This window comes from Accipiter gentilis, chromosome 12 (genome assembly GCF_929443795.1).
Source record: "Accipiter gentilis chromosome 12, bAccGen1.1, whole genome shotgun sequence".
In the NCBI taxonomy this organism is placed as follows: Eukaryota; Metazoa; Chordata; class Aves; order Accipitriformes; family Accipitridae; genus Astur; species Astur gentilis.
In genome coordinates this window covers 25,869,524-25,885,816 of record NC_064891.1, presented here as the reverse complement: position 1 = coordinate 25,885,816, position 16,293 = coordinate 25,869,524, and the positions used below count along the sequence as shown (strand labels likewise).

At 38.4% G+C, this 16,293-nt stretch overlaps 2 protein-coding genes across 3 annotated transcripts in view; both read left to right on the top strand.

Moving 5' to 3' along the window:
* Positions 1-16,293, top strand: part of PTPN13 (protein tyrosine phosphatase non-receptor type 13) — a 127,110-nt gene that overhangs the window by 52,324 nt on the left and 58,493 nt on the right. The window contains exon 7 of the mRNA XM_049815289.1: positions 9,626-10,189. Within this exon, the coding sequence (XP_049671246.1) occupies positions 9,626-10,189 (564 nt within the window). The remainder of the gene's footprint in view (positions 1-9,625; positions 10,190-16,293) is intronic.
* Positions 1-16,293, top strand: part of MAPK10 (mitogen-activated protein kinase 10) — a 315,557-nt gene that overhangs the window by 256,312 nt on the left and 42,952 nt on the right. The window lies entirely within an intron of this gene.

Sequence of the window (16,293 nt, the reverse complement as noted above, 5' to 3'; positions counted from 1 at the left end):
TGAAAGTGCATGCATACGTGCGTTGTTACAGATAATGTGTGGCACCACAGGGAATGAACGTGCATCACTGTTCCAGTGCAAACATTATTTTGTCTGTATCACTCTAAGCCTGGTCCTGAAGGTACAAGTTATTAATTGGATGCTCTTGAATACTTATTTTTCCTATTTTTGTCAAGATGAAATGTCACCCAGCAAAAATGTTTTTCAGTTACTGTGTGGGTTTTATGATATTTTGCTCTTATGCTTCTTTCTTCCCCCTATCCCTAGAAGTAGATCTTCTTCATGTTTTCTGTTATTTGAGTCTTTACTTTCAAAAAAGAAGATAAATTGAAATCAATTATTCCTTTATTTTTTTTATGTTGTATCTGTCCTGCTTCCACTCAATCTGTTTCAATTTACCTGTATCACATTCATTACCTGTGGAACTCTTTGTTATTTTTCTCCTTTTCCCTAGAGGGTTTATAACCCTCTTGGCTTCCCCAAAACCTTTCCCAATTCTATTTCTGTTACCAATCCCATTTCCTGCTATGTCTTAATAGCACCATCTTACTTCTCTGTTTTTTCGATGTTAGATACATTCCTTGATCTCCACTTCACTAGGACCTCAGGGAATATAGAGTATCAGTAAAATACAAAACAGAACAAAACAAACACCCACACATAACCAAACTGGCTTTAGCTGTTTTCAGTTCCACTTGGCATGTATACCGAGTTCTGTATTTGAAAGTTAGTGACAACTCAGTGAAATGGGTGTCTGATATTGAGAGACAGCTCGCATTTGATTCAGGGCAATTTAATGCTTGGTTATTTCTTCTTCTGTAATGGTATGCTGGTTTGCTGTTGCAAATTCTGTCAATAACAGCACAGATCAGCTGCCCTGAGGGCACAGCTTTTAGATTTCTGGAAAAGTGAGCTGTGGAATGTAGTACTAATTATACCGATGATAATCTCATAGACTGAGGAGCCAGAAGTAGAAGGCCAAATGAAAGAAAAATACTAATGGTAAAAGAAAAAAAAAAAGAAAAAAAAAGAAAAAACAACTCAGAATAGCATAGAGTCCTTTTTTCCTCTGTTGACACTGTATTATTCTTCTGCTGTGTGTAGTTGAAATACACACCTCTTAATCCAATTGCAAAACAGCAAACCCTTGGAAAGGTAGGAAGCTACCAGGCAGGATTATGATTCTGAGTGAACTGTCTTTCTAATACGTTAGAAGTTATGTCAGTCATCTTTTATCTAAATGTTTGGGTTTAACTTGCTCTGAGATGATGTTTTGAGCCCAGTTTAGCACTGGGACAACTGGGGTGGGGTGGGCCACGCATAAGAACGTGTCTCATTTTACCAGCATGTTTAAGGATGTAAATACGGTGAGCAGAAGGTCTTTCCTGGAGAGTACAGAAGACTTGTCTGATACTCATGGAGCTCAAGTTCTGTTGAGTCATTGTGAAAATCTTAGAGAATTTTCAACGAATAGAATAGCTCTTATATGGAGAAAAAAGCAGCATAGAGCTAAGGCATTTATTATGAACTTAAGGGTTTCAGAATGGTACTATCTGTATCTAACTTAAGATAGCTGATAAATCATGCTAAGTTCACGAATATGGAGATGGTTCAGCAAGAGAGATGTGCTCCTAGTTGGAGAGTAGCCACCTAACACCTTAGATATTTGCAGTCTTTGAAAAATGCTAACATTTTTGCTTTAAGTCTTTGAAAGTCATTAATGTCAAGATCAGTTTTCCATACCGTGGTCATCCAAAATTAAAATTGCCGGGGCTTTATTGTTGGCTTAGGACAAATGTTGTGAAATAATTTTCCACTTCATGTGCATAGATCGGATACATTGCTCTCTTCACATACCAAGGTTAGATATTTTCAGCTATTCATTTCCATCTTTATGTCTTGAAGATAATTATTAAATTAATAAATAGCTTCATGTTAATATTCTCCCCAATTAAATTTATTTTTTGTCTCTTTTATGACTCACTTTCTGTGGCCATCTTGGTGAATGAGCTTTATGGCAGGGCTGACTGCAGAAGTAATTTATTCTAAATTAATATTACAGAATGTTTGCTTTTAGTCAAGTCATACTCAGAACACAGTATTTAGGAACTGACTTAGCCAGCAGAAATAGAAGTGGTAAAACCTGGTGTGAGTCATCTGAACTAATGAGTGTTTTTTAAGTTTCATACTCAAAACACTTTAGACCTTAAGAGTCTTTACTTCAAGAATTATTTGTGGAAGTTGCTTGATAAAATTCTTTTGGTGTGACAAAAGAGTTGTCAAACTCTTCCAAACATGAAGCAGGAATTAACTTACCATGTTACTCTTTGCCGCAAACCATGGCACTCATCCTTTAAAAGGATGCATAGTCTTATTTAAAGCCCAGTTGAAATCTTTGTAAGTTGTACATGCCTGGCAGCCTGCTTCCCAGCCCTCTAGTAATTGAAATCCTGCACCTTGTGTGTTAATTCACAAAGTTCCAACTTATATTGATGATCTGTGAACACCAAGGACAGACCTTTGCGGAGATATTTCATCTTTTAAAGAGATTTAGCTAAGAGGTGTCTCGGCTTTGGTTTTCTACTACAAGGGTCTCTGATTTTTAACTTGTGCAGTGTGATAGACTGCCATGGGTTAACCTTTTATGTTACAATATTACACTTGTATCCTGCAAAATTCCAGCCTTTGTCTCTGCCAAAAGAATACATGCCACATGAATAAAGGCTTGGAATGAATTTAAAAGATCAACAAGGTTCACCTTAACTGTATGAAACAGGAAATAATTGGAAATGCTGAACAAAATTTTAGATGTTGATAAACTCCCTGTTTCATTAGACTATATGCTCTGTCAGATGAAGCAAAAATGGTAGGTGGTGTAAACTGAATAAAAGATTCTAAGGCTAAGTGAAGTTGCTTTTAATTTTAACAAGAAATTCTAGTGTTGGTTACTGTTCTCTGGAATATCAATTAATAATGTAGCTGCCCAGCAAAAATTCTCAGACAAAAGATGTACCCTTTTGCTTTTGATCCAGGGAAATTGATTGTGGATTATGTTTTAGTTTCTGATCTCAGTGAAAATGCAGCTTTTGTTCTATAAAGAAATGGATTATAATGATGACCTCCATGTGTGAACTGAAACAGCTTACTCATTTTCTTGCTAAATCCAAGCACACAGACTTAACTTATCAAAAATTAGAGCACAAACTTAATTCGATTGACTTGAAAATCTCTCATCTGGAAAGACAACTTTTTTTTTTTTCTTTCCCCTGTTTCCTCATTACTAGAAAAACAAAGCACTGAGTAGGTGGAGAATAACTTCCAGAGTTCATCAAAAACAAATGGAAGCCAGATGAAGATTTCTTGGGTTTTTTTAAATAAAAAAAATAGATTTTTCTTTTGCACTTCTGAAACCATGCCTGTTTTCTTCCAATAAGTGTTTCTGGTTGCATCTAGCAGTACTAGTGGTTGGTGTTGGCAGAGTTCTTTTAAACTTAAGTATAGTTGCTACAGCCTTACTGAGCTTCTAGCCTGGCAGTATTGGAAGTGCTGTCATAGTGGTGCTAAGGACAAACTCAGAACTCTGAAGACAAAACAGAAATGGACACAAAAATTAGTGAGGAAACCAAACCAGAGATGTCAAATGCTGTCTCTGTGCAGAAAAGCAGCTGTATCACTGAGCTTCTCCTGGGGTATGCTGAAATCCAAGAAGGGAGTAGCTGGGTGGCCCTTTTGCCTACTTGGTTGAGAAATGTACCAAAAAAAAAGCAGCCCATAAACCTGAGTGGGGAAGAGCTGTGGTGCACTTGTGTTTTCTGCAGAGCTGCTGAGGAAGGGAAGAGGTAAAACATTGCATTTACGAAGTGCTACTTGGCAAGGTTCAATACCACTGTTCGGAACAAGATGCCTGGTTTCTGGAGCTATTTGGGTGTTTTGTTAGAGGAGCCATGTCAGTCCAAAGCAGAATGTTAATTGTTCTACAGGATTTATAGCTTGGCCATTACTTACAATGCTTTCAAGAGTCCTTGTGTCCAGCTCATTTCTTCCTTCACAAAGAATGCATTGTTTTAGGAGTACTTCCATCTGAAACTTGGATTTTCTCAACAATTTAAAAAAAGTAAAAGAAAGGAGGAGGTGCCATTCCTAGCAGTCAACCCACAGGACACATCTGGCTCTGTTATCTTCTGTTTGGCTCTTAGCCTGCCCCAAAGGGATCACAAACCCAACTCCTCCATCAGCTACCCACTCATATTTGAGAAACTAACTGTATTGTGTTGGGATAAGGATTTTTCTGTTGTTCTGTTCTCTGCACAAAGATCATGTGGGAGATGTTTTTTAAACTCCTGTATAATAATTTCCTCTTTTCAGACCTTCCAGTCTGGCAATGATGGTGTGTACTTTCCTGCACATGTGGGCAATCTCTCTTTGTCCGCCCCCCCCAGCCCCTGTCTCTTCCTCATCCCCTCTTGCCCCTCTCCGTGTGTGTGTATGTATGTATATATCCATAAGTTTGCTGAAATGGAGCTGAAAAAGGTATTTTGTTTTGTGCAAACAAAAGGGAGCAATCAGAAAGACTAAAGAAACTTGAGCTGAGTTTATTCAGTAAAAACAGTTACATTATGTCCTGCACTGACCATGTTTGCACTTACATAGTATTTGATTGATTGCCTGTATGATCAAGCTGGTACACAAGTAATTGCAGACAGGCTGAATTTAATTAGGGACAGATAACAACTCTCTTGGTCAGAGGAAAGTCAACCAAATTACTGTTAGTGTGAGTAAAAGATGCTTTGTGAATGACACTGGTGTCAGACGGTATAGTTGCATTCATAGCTGAAGACACCAAAGGAAGAAGGAAGTAGATCCATGGTCATTTAGCAAATGTAACATCTGCCAGTTGAAGGTGTATGGAAAACTAGATTTTGATTTTAGCACCACAAGAGAGTTTCATTGTGAGCTCTTGGTGATTAATTGCTATTTTTAGTGTATATAGTCCCTCACTATTTATTATGCTTTGGAATCATGCAATTACTATAATTGCATTTGAATTATTTACAGTAATTATAAATAATTGCACTAATGTAACGTTAAGTAGAGGATAAACACCCAAGGGCAATACGTAAAATCAAGAATCCAGATACTGTTCAGATGAGCATGAAGAAGAGTTTAGTTCAGCAGAGAAGTAACTGGGGAAGGGGAAAACATGCCTTCTGAAGTTACTTACATGCTGTAGTATCTTAATTGCTAATGGCTTGTCCTATAACCATCTTTGACAAATAGGGAAGCACTTCTCTGTCCTGTTACACTCTTGGGTAACTGAAGCATGGAGTAGCTCTGTGTGGTCTCACGTGAGATACTTAATGTCTTTAGTGGAGCCAAGATACTTTGGATGGGTCTCCAGTTTCCATTACAAATACGTGTGGTTTTTTTAAAGGAAGGTCATAACACGAGTCTCTCCATCCATTATAATTTAAAGACATAAAAGTTCCATTATGAAGTCCAGTTCCTTTTGATCAGTAGTTGGATCTTAATTCTTCATATATAATTTTTTAGTGGTAGTTCTTCCCTTCATTTTCCCACACATTTCATCATAAAAGCTGGGGAAAAAAGTTGATGGATACGTATTGGCTTAATGAATTTGGACTTGTGTATGCCATTAAACTGAAAATACATATATTAAAGAAGGGCCTATGATTCCAGTCTGCTCTGTTCTGGAGATTTATTGTTAGCTGAAAGCTAGACACATAAGCTGTGTGCTGAGACTTAGTGCAGTCGTTTAAGACCCTTGATCTAAGTAATGCTGAGGTAGTCTGTTGAGAAGGTCCAGGGAAAAAAAAAGTGAAAATACCTTAACAGTTGATTTTTGTGACTTACAAAGTCTATAGTAGTACTTCAAAAAAGTAAGGAGGGATGAGGACAGATTTAAGTTATTAAAAATAGAAGAATTGACCTGGACTGATTACTGGTTGCCTAATCCAATTTTTTCACTGGTATCTGCAATTGAGTTGCTTCTGTACTGAGAAGTCTTATCCTTGATCATTGACCTCTGCTCTCTGGTGCCAAAAGCAGCATGCATTCTTGGCTGGTATAAAGTATGGATCTGTAAGTTCTGTATTGCTGCTTTGTTTCGGTTTCCCTTCTCAGAATGGTGGACATGAGCAGCCTGTGGACCCCTTGCCTACTAGTCTCTTCTTTACCTTTCTCAGAGAATGATTCTCTGTTGATGCTGTGAGGTGGTTTGGGGAGGGCTTGTTGAAATGACATTATGTAGAGAGGGATGGGTTTTGCAAATGTGGGAAGAAGTGCCAAGACTGGTGAAAAGCAGAAGTGGGAATGAGGAGAGTAATAACAGAAAGATGAAAGATGTCCAAGAGAATTTTACAGTCTCAAGAGTTAATACTAAGGCCAGCTGTAGATTCCTTTTGGTACTATGTTAAAAACTCATGTTGGCTGCATAAGTCAATGTGGATATGAGTTAGACCTGTAGACATCTCCACTCAGCGGAGTGGAAGTGGAATGCCTCCTGCACTGCTTCCTGATGGGACAGCTCATCTGCTGTCTCATCACGCAGTTAGCTGAATGAGTGGCAAAGGTGTAGCGTTGAGTACCTTCCCAGTCACTGCTGATGAGATAGTGTTAATGGCATTCACTTTTCCTCATGAGGAAGCCCCAGGTGGGTGGATGACTTGGGGAATAGAAAACATCTCTAGCATGCTGGGGCAAGGAGCTTGCGTCTTCTGAGCCTCTGCATGAACTGGAAGCAGCTTCTCTTACATCCAGTCTGAATGCTACAAGTTGATGGAAACTACAGCTTTGGTGAGGATGATCCTCCTCTAGCACTGGCAGCTGGGCTCTTTCACTGCAGTTCTCACCAGCATACAACAGATATGTTTATATCTCTGCATGTGCTATGGTGAGGATACCCACTGGTACTTAAAGTACGTTGTGGCTCTTTTCACTGGATGTGATCCTGAAACAAGATGATGCTTCAACGTGCAGAGACCTAAATGATCTTTTGAACCAGGAATGTTCTGAGTCATGACCAATGATGTACCAAGTAATCCTGAATTTACAGCCTCAGTAGCATATTGGAGTTGCAGCTGTCTCTCTTGTTTTTTCTGTTTTGTTTGCCATTGTTTTGCTCAGTAAGGTCTTGTGCATGTAAATACTTACAGTGTTGAAGAGGTGGGGTTTTGGGGTTTTTGTGTTTGGGGGGTTTTTTTACATTTAAAAATATATGTGAAAACAGTAGGTAGAGGAGGTTGGTTGGGGTTTTTCTGCCTAAAATTATCTTGGAACTCTCATTATTTGGGAAGATTCTCAGAGCTCCTTTTGATTTGCCTTTTTTGGTGACCATCTTAAATACTGCAGTATTTTGTTTTTTCTCTCTCTCACGAATGACTGAGCTAAAATCCTGTTTAGGAATGTCTGTCCTTGATGTGCATGTATGTGAATGTGAAGTATGTGTTTGCAGAATGGGTATCATCCTGCTGCTTTAGATAGATAGTGGGAACTTCACAGTGAATAGCTGTTTTTGAAAGGCTTTTTTGTGTTTGTGATTATTATATGTAATTCACTAGCCTTATGAGGGATGTATAGTCTGAGACTAAGATAATAACATAAGATTTACCTGACCACAAAGGCAATTACATTTACTTGAATTTAGGATTAAAGCCATATTTGTAAAATATGAAGTGATGCATCAGATCCTTTCAGAAGATTAGTTCATTGTCACTGACAAAGGTTTTTGTTTTATTCTCTTGGCTGGAACATGTGGGAACTGTGTAATTTCTTACAAGACACTTTTTAGACAATCCAAACCCTAACATTTTTTACCATCATCTGTTTCTGTGTTGGTAAGAAGCAAAGGGCTTCTTGGTTGCATTTGGCTTTAGTCTTGCTTTTCTTTTTAAACACCTGTTGTTAGTTTAATATTGCAGAAATAGAAACTGAAAACTAACAGCCCCTTTTCAAGCGGAATATCAGGGTTGAAAGGTGTAAAGCCATAAGCTTTTAAAGCCTTTCTGAGTGCAATTATGAGCATCCTTAAAGCATTCCATGAAACTCAATTCGAAAGGATAATACATTCTAGATAAAGATCAGCAGGAGTCTACTGTGCAAGTGAGGCACTTAATTTCAATCGACTTTGGAAGAGCAGCAGGCAGCACTATAGAGCCATCTTTGAGAGTAGTAGATACAGCACAGTAATTTACTTTGAGCTCACAGCTGCTTTCTATTGGGAGGATGTCTTCAAGGCTGCTGCTTCTTAAGAGATGTATATGGTAATATCACAGCAGAGATAGAGCTAGCTCTAAGAAAAGCATCACATGCCATACTGACTCCGCCTGAGTGAGCAGGCATCACTTACGCAACCCAGCACAGAATATTTTTATTTGGGTTTTCTCATCGGGAGTATCATGATGAGGTTGAGATTGCCATATTAATGCAGTGTGTATGAGGTAGACTGGAAAGGTTAGACTTCATAATTTTTGCAGTGTACTTGGTCAGTTGGAGTTATGAGTAGATGGCTGCCTGCAATAAACTGGATTTTCACAACTTTAATAATACAGAAAAGCATTCAAACATTTTAGTTTGCTAACAAAGTAAATAGCAGTTGGGTAGTCTTTGATACTAGTTTGTCTCTGGGTTGTTACTCTTATAATGGTTGCTCTGATCTCAGGAAGGCTTAAGAACATGAAAGGCAAAGTTGTAGGTCATCTGTTATCGTTAAGAAATGTGATTGTACTTACCAATGTTTCTAATTAGTTTCGTAAAATTGTGCTAATACTTTGAGAAAATTTTATGCCCAAGACATACATGATCATCAAAACTTCTCGGTGACCATGATATGATATTCTTTAGAAAGCACATATTTCATTGATATTATTCCACCGCTGACAGTTTCTTTTATTCTGGAAGTAATTTCATGGTAAGGGAGGGGGAGAAGAGAGTGTTCATTAGTATTGACTGATCCATTTATTAACGAGACATGAAGTGTACAGGCTGATAGAATCACTTCGATCTTTGAAGCTTTGTTGTTTTTGTTTTAGAGTATTCTTCATCTGGAGAGACTGTCATCATCAAAAATAGTCATTAAAGAAAGATCCAGGATTTTTTAAATTCCTAACTGCACAGTCATTTTTCTTTTACTACTGACACTACTGCAGGGCATCTGTAAATCTGTAGAACAAACCAGGACTTTTCGTTAAAAATTGTAGGTGGTATCTTTGGGTGTTAAGAGGTGAGAGGAATGGCTGGTTTCAGATTGATCATTAAACAGTACTTTTGGTGATAGTCCAGACTATTTTAAAAATAAAACTAATGAAAAAACTTCCAGCATGTATGTGATAGAATTTTTTTTAAATGTTCATACTGAATTATAGTAGGCCGTAATTTTTTCTTGAACACTTAAGAAATAAAAGAAATAAAATGCCTGTCAGATATGAATTAGTTGGAGTTCTATCTTTATTGACTGAGGCAGCACTTTTAAGTAGCTGTCTCAATGTTTTGCATGGCAACATTAAGGCCAAAATGTGTGTTCAGTATACACTTTAACTGTAAGTAACTTGTGTTACAGTCTTTTGTATTAAGTACAAAATTACATATATGAAATGTCTCCTTATTCTAGGAAAAACATTGGTGGTTGATGCACCTGATGGACACAAAGCTCACTTCTCTCAACAGACCATGCTTAACAAAGGACTTAGCAAGTCGATGGGGTTTCTGTCCATTAGAGGAACACAAGGTGAGGAAGAGTTTTTCCAGGGCATTTCTGCAGGTTACAACTCAGGACAGGAAGATGGTTTTTGCCCTCATAGATGTAAAACCAGTGAGTTTGAAAAAAAAGGTCACCTTCATACAGATGTCACTCCCAAGCGGAAAGTATGGGCTTCCTCCACAGATTTGCTTTGCACAACTGAAAAGGCAGCTGAGAGGGACCATGTTGGAGGCTCTCATGGGCACAACCATCAGTGTGAAGCATTTATGGTACGGACTTCTACTACTACCAGAAACAAGGAAGCAAGATACTCTGATGGGAGCATAGCACTGGATGTCTTTGGACCACAAAAACTGGACCAAACGCGCCATGTGCCTGAGACATCAACTTCTGCAGCAATATCAAGTGCCTTTGACAGGATAAGAGAGAGACAGAAGAAGTTGCAGCTTCTGAGGGAAGCTATGAATGTAGAAGGTTAGTGAAGCTTTTTGATTTTCTGAGTGTTCCAGTCATTAAACAAAGATTTCTCTTTATGAAAAAATTGAGTTCCCATGTAGCAGTTCTTGGAACTGTCGAGATATTCGCTTCATCTTCTTTTTTTGAACTGTCGAGATATTCGCTTCATCTTCTTTTTTTAGGTAAAGTGAAAGCATTATAACGTCTGTTGCCAATGAAGATAAGTGTACTTGTCCAGATTGCATACCCAGTGAAAATAGTTGATCTTTGTAAGTCAGCCAGTATCAAGTTAATCAATTAAAATTAGAAAAAGAAAAAAAACTTGGTAACAGCCAATTGTCAAGTAATTTTCCTTGAAGGAGAATCCTGGTCTCCAGCTATTAGAGATTATACCCCAGAGGAAAGGGAGGATTTTGTCTCCAGATCTCTCAGTTTTTACACTGTGTAACTCTGGATGATGCAGTTAAACCCTTAAATATGAAATTTTTTTTGGATTCATGTTAAGTTCTTTACCTCAATGGGAATAGTTGACAACAAGTTCCATCAGTTAATTAAAAGAATGCATGGAGGGAAAAAAGTCTTTGTATTTGTTCTGTGGAGACTTATAAAATGGTCTGTATGCAGACGCCTATAAGGAAAACTGCATATTTTGTTTGCTTTGAAAATGTGATGTGATTTTTAGGAGTTGTAAACTTGGGACAGTTGGGTAGAAACCAAGAGCAGAGTCAGATCCTGCTTGTGATGGGCCAGAAGGCATAAATTAGTTGTCTAAGGTATACAGTAGAAGAGCTGTATGTACAGAGCTAGCTCAGTCATTTATTCAGGTGCATTCAAAGTCCATACAGTTGAAAAAAATCCATACAGTTGAAAACTCATGGCTGCCTGTCTGTTGTGTGACAGAAATAACTGCGTGAAAAAAAACCCCACACTTTTGTCTCCTTTTCCCGCACTGAGATGTAAACCCCTCCTTATTAAGGAGAGATGATAAAGGCTTTTATCAAGGTTGAATTTCTAAAAATGCCTGTTCATGCCCCTTGTGGCCATCTCAGGAGATGCTTATATTGCAGTTAGCATGGGAGGCCAATTCTTTCTCTCCTATGCATCTGGCCTTGTGCTCCAGAAAGGAGTGTTATTGAAATGGCATAGGCAGGTTTAAAAAGGTACTGTGATTTCCATAGATGTTGTACAGACAAGACAGCTGGAGTTTTTTTGTGCTATCAAATTAGCATCTTCTGATGAGGGTTACATTATAATGTGAAGAAATGAAAAAATATGGAAGTAGTACTGTGGGGATACCATTGTTTATCTCAATAGAAGTTCACCATCTGTCATAATCTACCAAGATGTCTGATGAGGTACAGAGAATATTGGTTGGTTTTTGGTGTAAGAGTCTGAAATCAAAGGCACCATCTCAAGTATATGAGTCAACTCTGATCTTTGGAGATAGGCAGCTGAGAGTTTAAAAGGAGGCCACTCCCTGCATTGGGAAAGCTCAATAGCCTTGTTGTTCAGGAGTGCAGGTTTGTGTTGCACAACAGCAAAAAGCTTGCCAAACCCATTGATGAGCAAGAGTTCATCATTCTTATTCAAACAGATTGGGAGACAGCAGAAAACATATAATGTGCCTGTGCCTTGCAAACTAAGGTAGTTCAGGTGTTTGAAACTACTGGATTCATAAACAGAATGGGTAAAAGTGCAGTCAAAGTGAACTGGGAACTGGGGCCTAATAGTCACAGGAGCCGAGTGACAAATCTGTATAGGGAAGATTGAGGCAATAGCTAATGACTCACTGCCCATCCTTATGAATTCACAGTCATTACTAGCCAGAAAAAAAAACAAAGATACTTTCTCAACAGATAGCTGGGTTGCAATGTTCTTGTCTTCTGAGTTTTCTACTTTCAACAGAGAAAGGAGGTGCGTTTCACTCTTGAATTGAAATTAGGAATGTGTGCTCTGCTGTTTTTATTTTCTCTCTCTCTCTTTTTTTTATAAATCAGTTAACTACTAAAAAGTCTTGGGCCAGAACCTAGTTGTGAATATGAATTTTTAATGAGAGCCAGTTTAAAGGAGTATTTTAGTAAGATGGATGGGGAATATTTTTTCACATAGGTGTTAACTGCTGTTGTCCTTTACAGGGCTTGAGGAGCCTGACTGAAAGTATTCTATTCCACCTTAATGAGCAGATTAACAAAAGCCTTTAATACATAAGGTCTGCTAGTCTATTAAGACTTCTTTCCCTTTTCCTTTTTTGTTCCATATGTTTTACTATTCCTTATCTTGCATCTTGTTTATAGCAGACGAGTCCCTTGAGATCTTTCATAAAAAGAGTGTATTGCTACTTTCATCTGTCAAAGAAATGAAAAATACAGCCTAAGTTTTTTGTGCATTACTATTGTATGTAATTTTCAAGCACTTAGTGGGTAGACAGATATTTCCAAATGTCAGGCATTGTCAAGTCTGTGTGGAATTGCTCTTCTGACATAAACCCAGCCTAGCTGAGAGATATGAGCAACTGTGTGGAAAGCTGTGGTAAAATGTCACCTATCTTGATAAAGGTAGTGGTGGCAGTTTCTTGGGCAGCATTTGATGCAAGGGTATCTTAACTGCCTACAGCTGGTACTCATATAGCGGATAGGTGGGCAACAACTAGAAATGGAGTGGAAAGAAATCCACAGAAAATGACAGCAACTACTACTCTTTCCCTACATGGGACACAGCATGACCTCAAAAGAGCGGCATTGAAAGGAAAAATGGAGAAAGAGAATAAGGTATTTTGAAAGCTTGAATAGTCAGGAATAAGGGTTCTGTTCAGCTTGGGAAGGAGGATTGGGCAAGGAGTCATGGGAACAGGGTTTGGTGGTTTGGTTTAGTAGAGAGGACACAATCTGCCTTCTCTTTGGTAGGTTTAGGGATATTTCAATTTCGTTGAGTCCAGTTCTAAGTTATAGTTAAGTCTGTGTAAATTGTAGTAAGCCTCTGCTTTCAGCTGTACATTGTTTTTCAGTTTTTGAATCGTGAAGTGGCATTGGACTCTCTGTGGGTTAAACTTGGCCAGATAAAACTTCCCTCCTCAAACTACAAAGGAACTTAAGTGACATGTGGCTTATTTCTTCTTTAACTTATTTTGGGTTAAGCTGGCAAACTTTATTGTTATTCATAAAACCTTAAGGAGCTGACTGTCTTGGAAAAAGAATATGTTCTCATGCACAGGCCCTGGTATGCCAAGCTTTTTCACTCAGAACACATTTTTATGATCCAAATTATAAACTCATGAAAAGTAGAGTTTATAGTGGAAAGAATGACAGAGCTTTAATTATAGCTGTGCTGTAATAGTGTAGTTTGTAGTGAGCTGCAGACCGTCTAAACTGCACTATAATCTACAGTCGGAACATCTCAGATTTAGCCTCACAAGCCTTCCAAAGACAGTCATTGCAAGGGCCTTGCTCATGAACTTGCTGTTTTATATGTTATTCTGCTGTACAGTTTCAGGGTTGAGGTTGTTTATCTCTTGTGTACTAAAGATGATTGTTTATGGTTAGGTGCTCAGCCAGATGGGGGGAAGGGAAAGAGACTGCTATTTGACTTCAGGTGTAGCCAATTCTGAACACTAAGAACAGAGTCCAAAAATATGCGTTTATCTTGCCAAGAGATGGGAGAGTAAGTTCTGCATCTCTGCTGTTATTGTTCATTTGTGGTTTTGTTATATAGGTTTTGTGAGCTTAGGCAGAATTGTTTAGAGTTGTGAAGTTGTTAGGTGTTAAACCAAGCAGTTTATCTGTACCAGGAGAGCAGATTTTCATTTTGTTGTTCTTTTGAAACTTGGAAATTGTTGCACCAACTGATAGTGTCCCATTTCAGAGAGGAAATAATAGTCTACCTTTTACATTTTGCAAGCCTGCATTGCAGCTCAAGAGTGTGAAAGCGTCATCTGTTCTCCTTTGCTCCCAGCTTTCTTTGCCTTCTCACCCGCAAAACTGATTGTATTGTCTGAGAGTTATGAAGTGTAAACACACTTCAGTTTTTGTATCTCAGGCCTACCTTCAAATGGCACAATAGTAAGGCACAAGGCTGTGAGATGGTAGCCTTGTATGAATCTCTCCCTTTTATTTGCTTAGGCAGCTTCCCCCCCCACCTTGTTCTGAGCATATGCATAATTCAAAGTGAATTGGTTTATGTGTTACTTGAGTGAATATGCATCCTTCTTTTTTATATGCAGGTTTTTTATGAGGATGTTGTAAATGAGATGCACGAGCGAGCAAGGCATAAAGATTGCCTATGTCCTGATGGAACACAGGAGCACAAAACCACTTAGGAGAGTAGTAATGTAGCTGGCTGTGGGTTAAATAGCAGACAGAGAGGAAAAAGAGGGGAGGATACCAAAAAAGCTGATCTTGCTGAAGCTTTGGAATGCTGAATCCAGGGGTGGGGGAATGGGGGTGGTTTGGGAACATTCTCAAGCCTTTGTTAAATGTTTTTGCAGTTGGGAACCCTGTGAATCCCAGAGCCTCAAGTTGTGTTTATCCCTCTCTCTTTTTACTTTTGATTTTTCCAGCTGAAAACCCAGATGATTAAGTCCTCTTTTTTTTTTTTTTTTTTTTTTTTTTTTTTTTTTTTAATCCACTTAGTGCTCTCTGCTTCATACAGTCAGCAAGAAGAGGCAGTAATATTCTGTGTTTCTAGAGATGGGGTCTTTGTCTTTATCTCACAAAACAACATTTTCTTTAGCTACCCTGAAGACTCATCTGGACCCCATTTATAAAACTTCCATTTTACAACTGCACGAGTTTAGGTGGGGAGTTACAGTTCAGGATACTCTAAATGTCCAGATTTTAAAACGTCTCTTCGTTTGAAGCTGCATTTTTGAATAAGGGAAAACTTCTGCAGGTAATCAGGCAGCTGTTGATAGGAAATTTATCCCAGCAAATTAAGCCCCAGATATTTGAATTTGGGAGCTTCTGTAGAAGTGAGCTAAATGGGAGATTGGATTTAGGGCAAAAGAGGAATAGCTGCTTTACAAAGTTACCTCTGTAAATTCAATGAAGTGTGCATGCCTTCTTTTTCTCTTGAATTGTGTTTACTCAGTTCACGTGTAGGCTAAGTAGAGGAAATGCAAGTCATCCACAGTGGTATATCTGTTTGCATGTGAAAACAAATTATGGCTCAGTTTACACATGTCTTATGATCATTGTGCTGCAGTATGATTTAAATTCATTGGTGGCGAAATGGATTCTCATGTGGTTGGTATGTCCGGTAAGGATAAGGTTCAGTTAGAACAATGTTCAGAAATCATAGTAATGAAGCTGAAGGGTAGGGTAATGGACTGATACTATTTTAAATAGAAACCTTTTTGTTGTTAATTTTACTAAGACTACGGAAATTGGCTTTTTAAGGAGAAAGAAAGAAATGTTTGTGGGATTTCTATAAAGTACAAGTATTCTGGCATCAGCCACTATTATTTTGTTCTGAATTACAGTTTAACATAAGGTAGTAAAACAGCTCCTACAATTCCGTTAATTGCACAGCAAAGTGGCATCTGCTTCATCTGTTTTATCAAGCTTTCAGCAGCTCCACAGTCTGGGATTATCAATTTTTAGTTAACACATTACATTCTCAGTTGGATAAACCATTTAAATTAAAACAAACAACTTTATGGGCCACACTTTTATTCTGTGTCTGTGTCCATTTGCAGACTTTATCCTAGATGGCATGATCCAGATCCAGAAAAGAAGGGTGTCTTTCTAAGTACAAGATACTGAATTCTTAGCAGACCCTGGAGCCGTTGTTTTTAATCTTGCTGTTTTCATTTCCAGCCTAGTAGCCCTAGAGATGTGTGTGTTCCGCGATTTTACAAGGCTCTGTTTCTTCCTGTCACTCAAATCCTGCTGGACCCTATGCAACAGATGTCTGTTAGACTCTAGGGAGTTGCCTGGATGGCTGGTGACTTGGGCTGCTTGCACAATACAGCTTTTTCATTTAGAATATGGGTGGTGGAAATCCTAAAAGTTAAAATGAGCTTGCTCCCCTGGGAGGCTGAATGGATTTGTTTCCCTTGTGCACTTGTTGGATATGAATCCTTACCAGGGATTTATTCTGGATCTCTACATTCTTCCTGTTAAACCTAT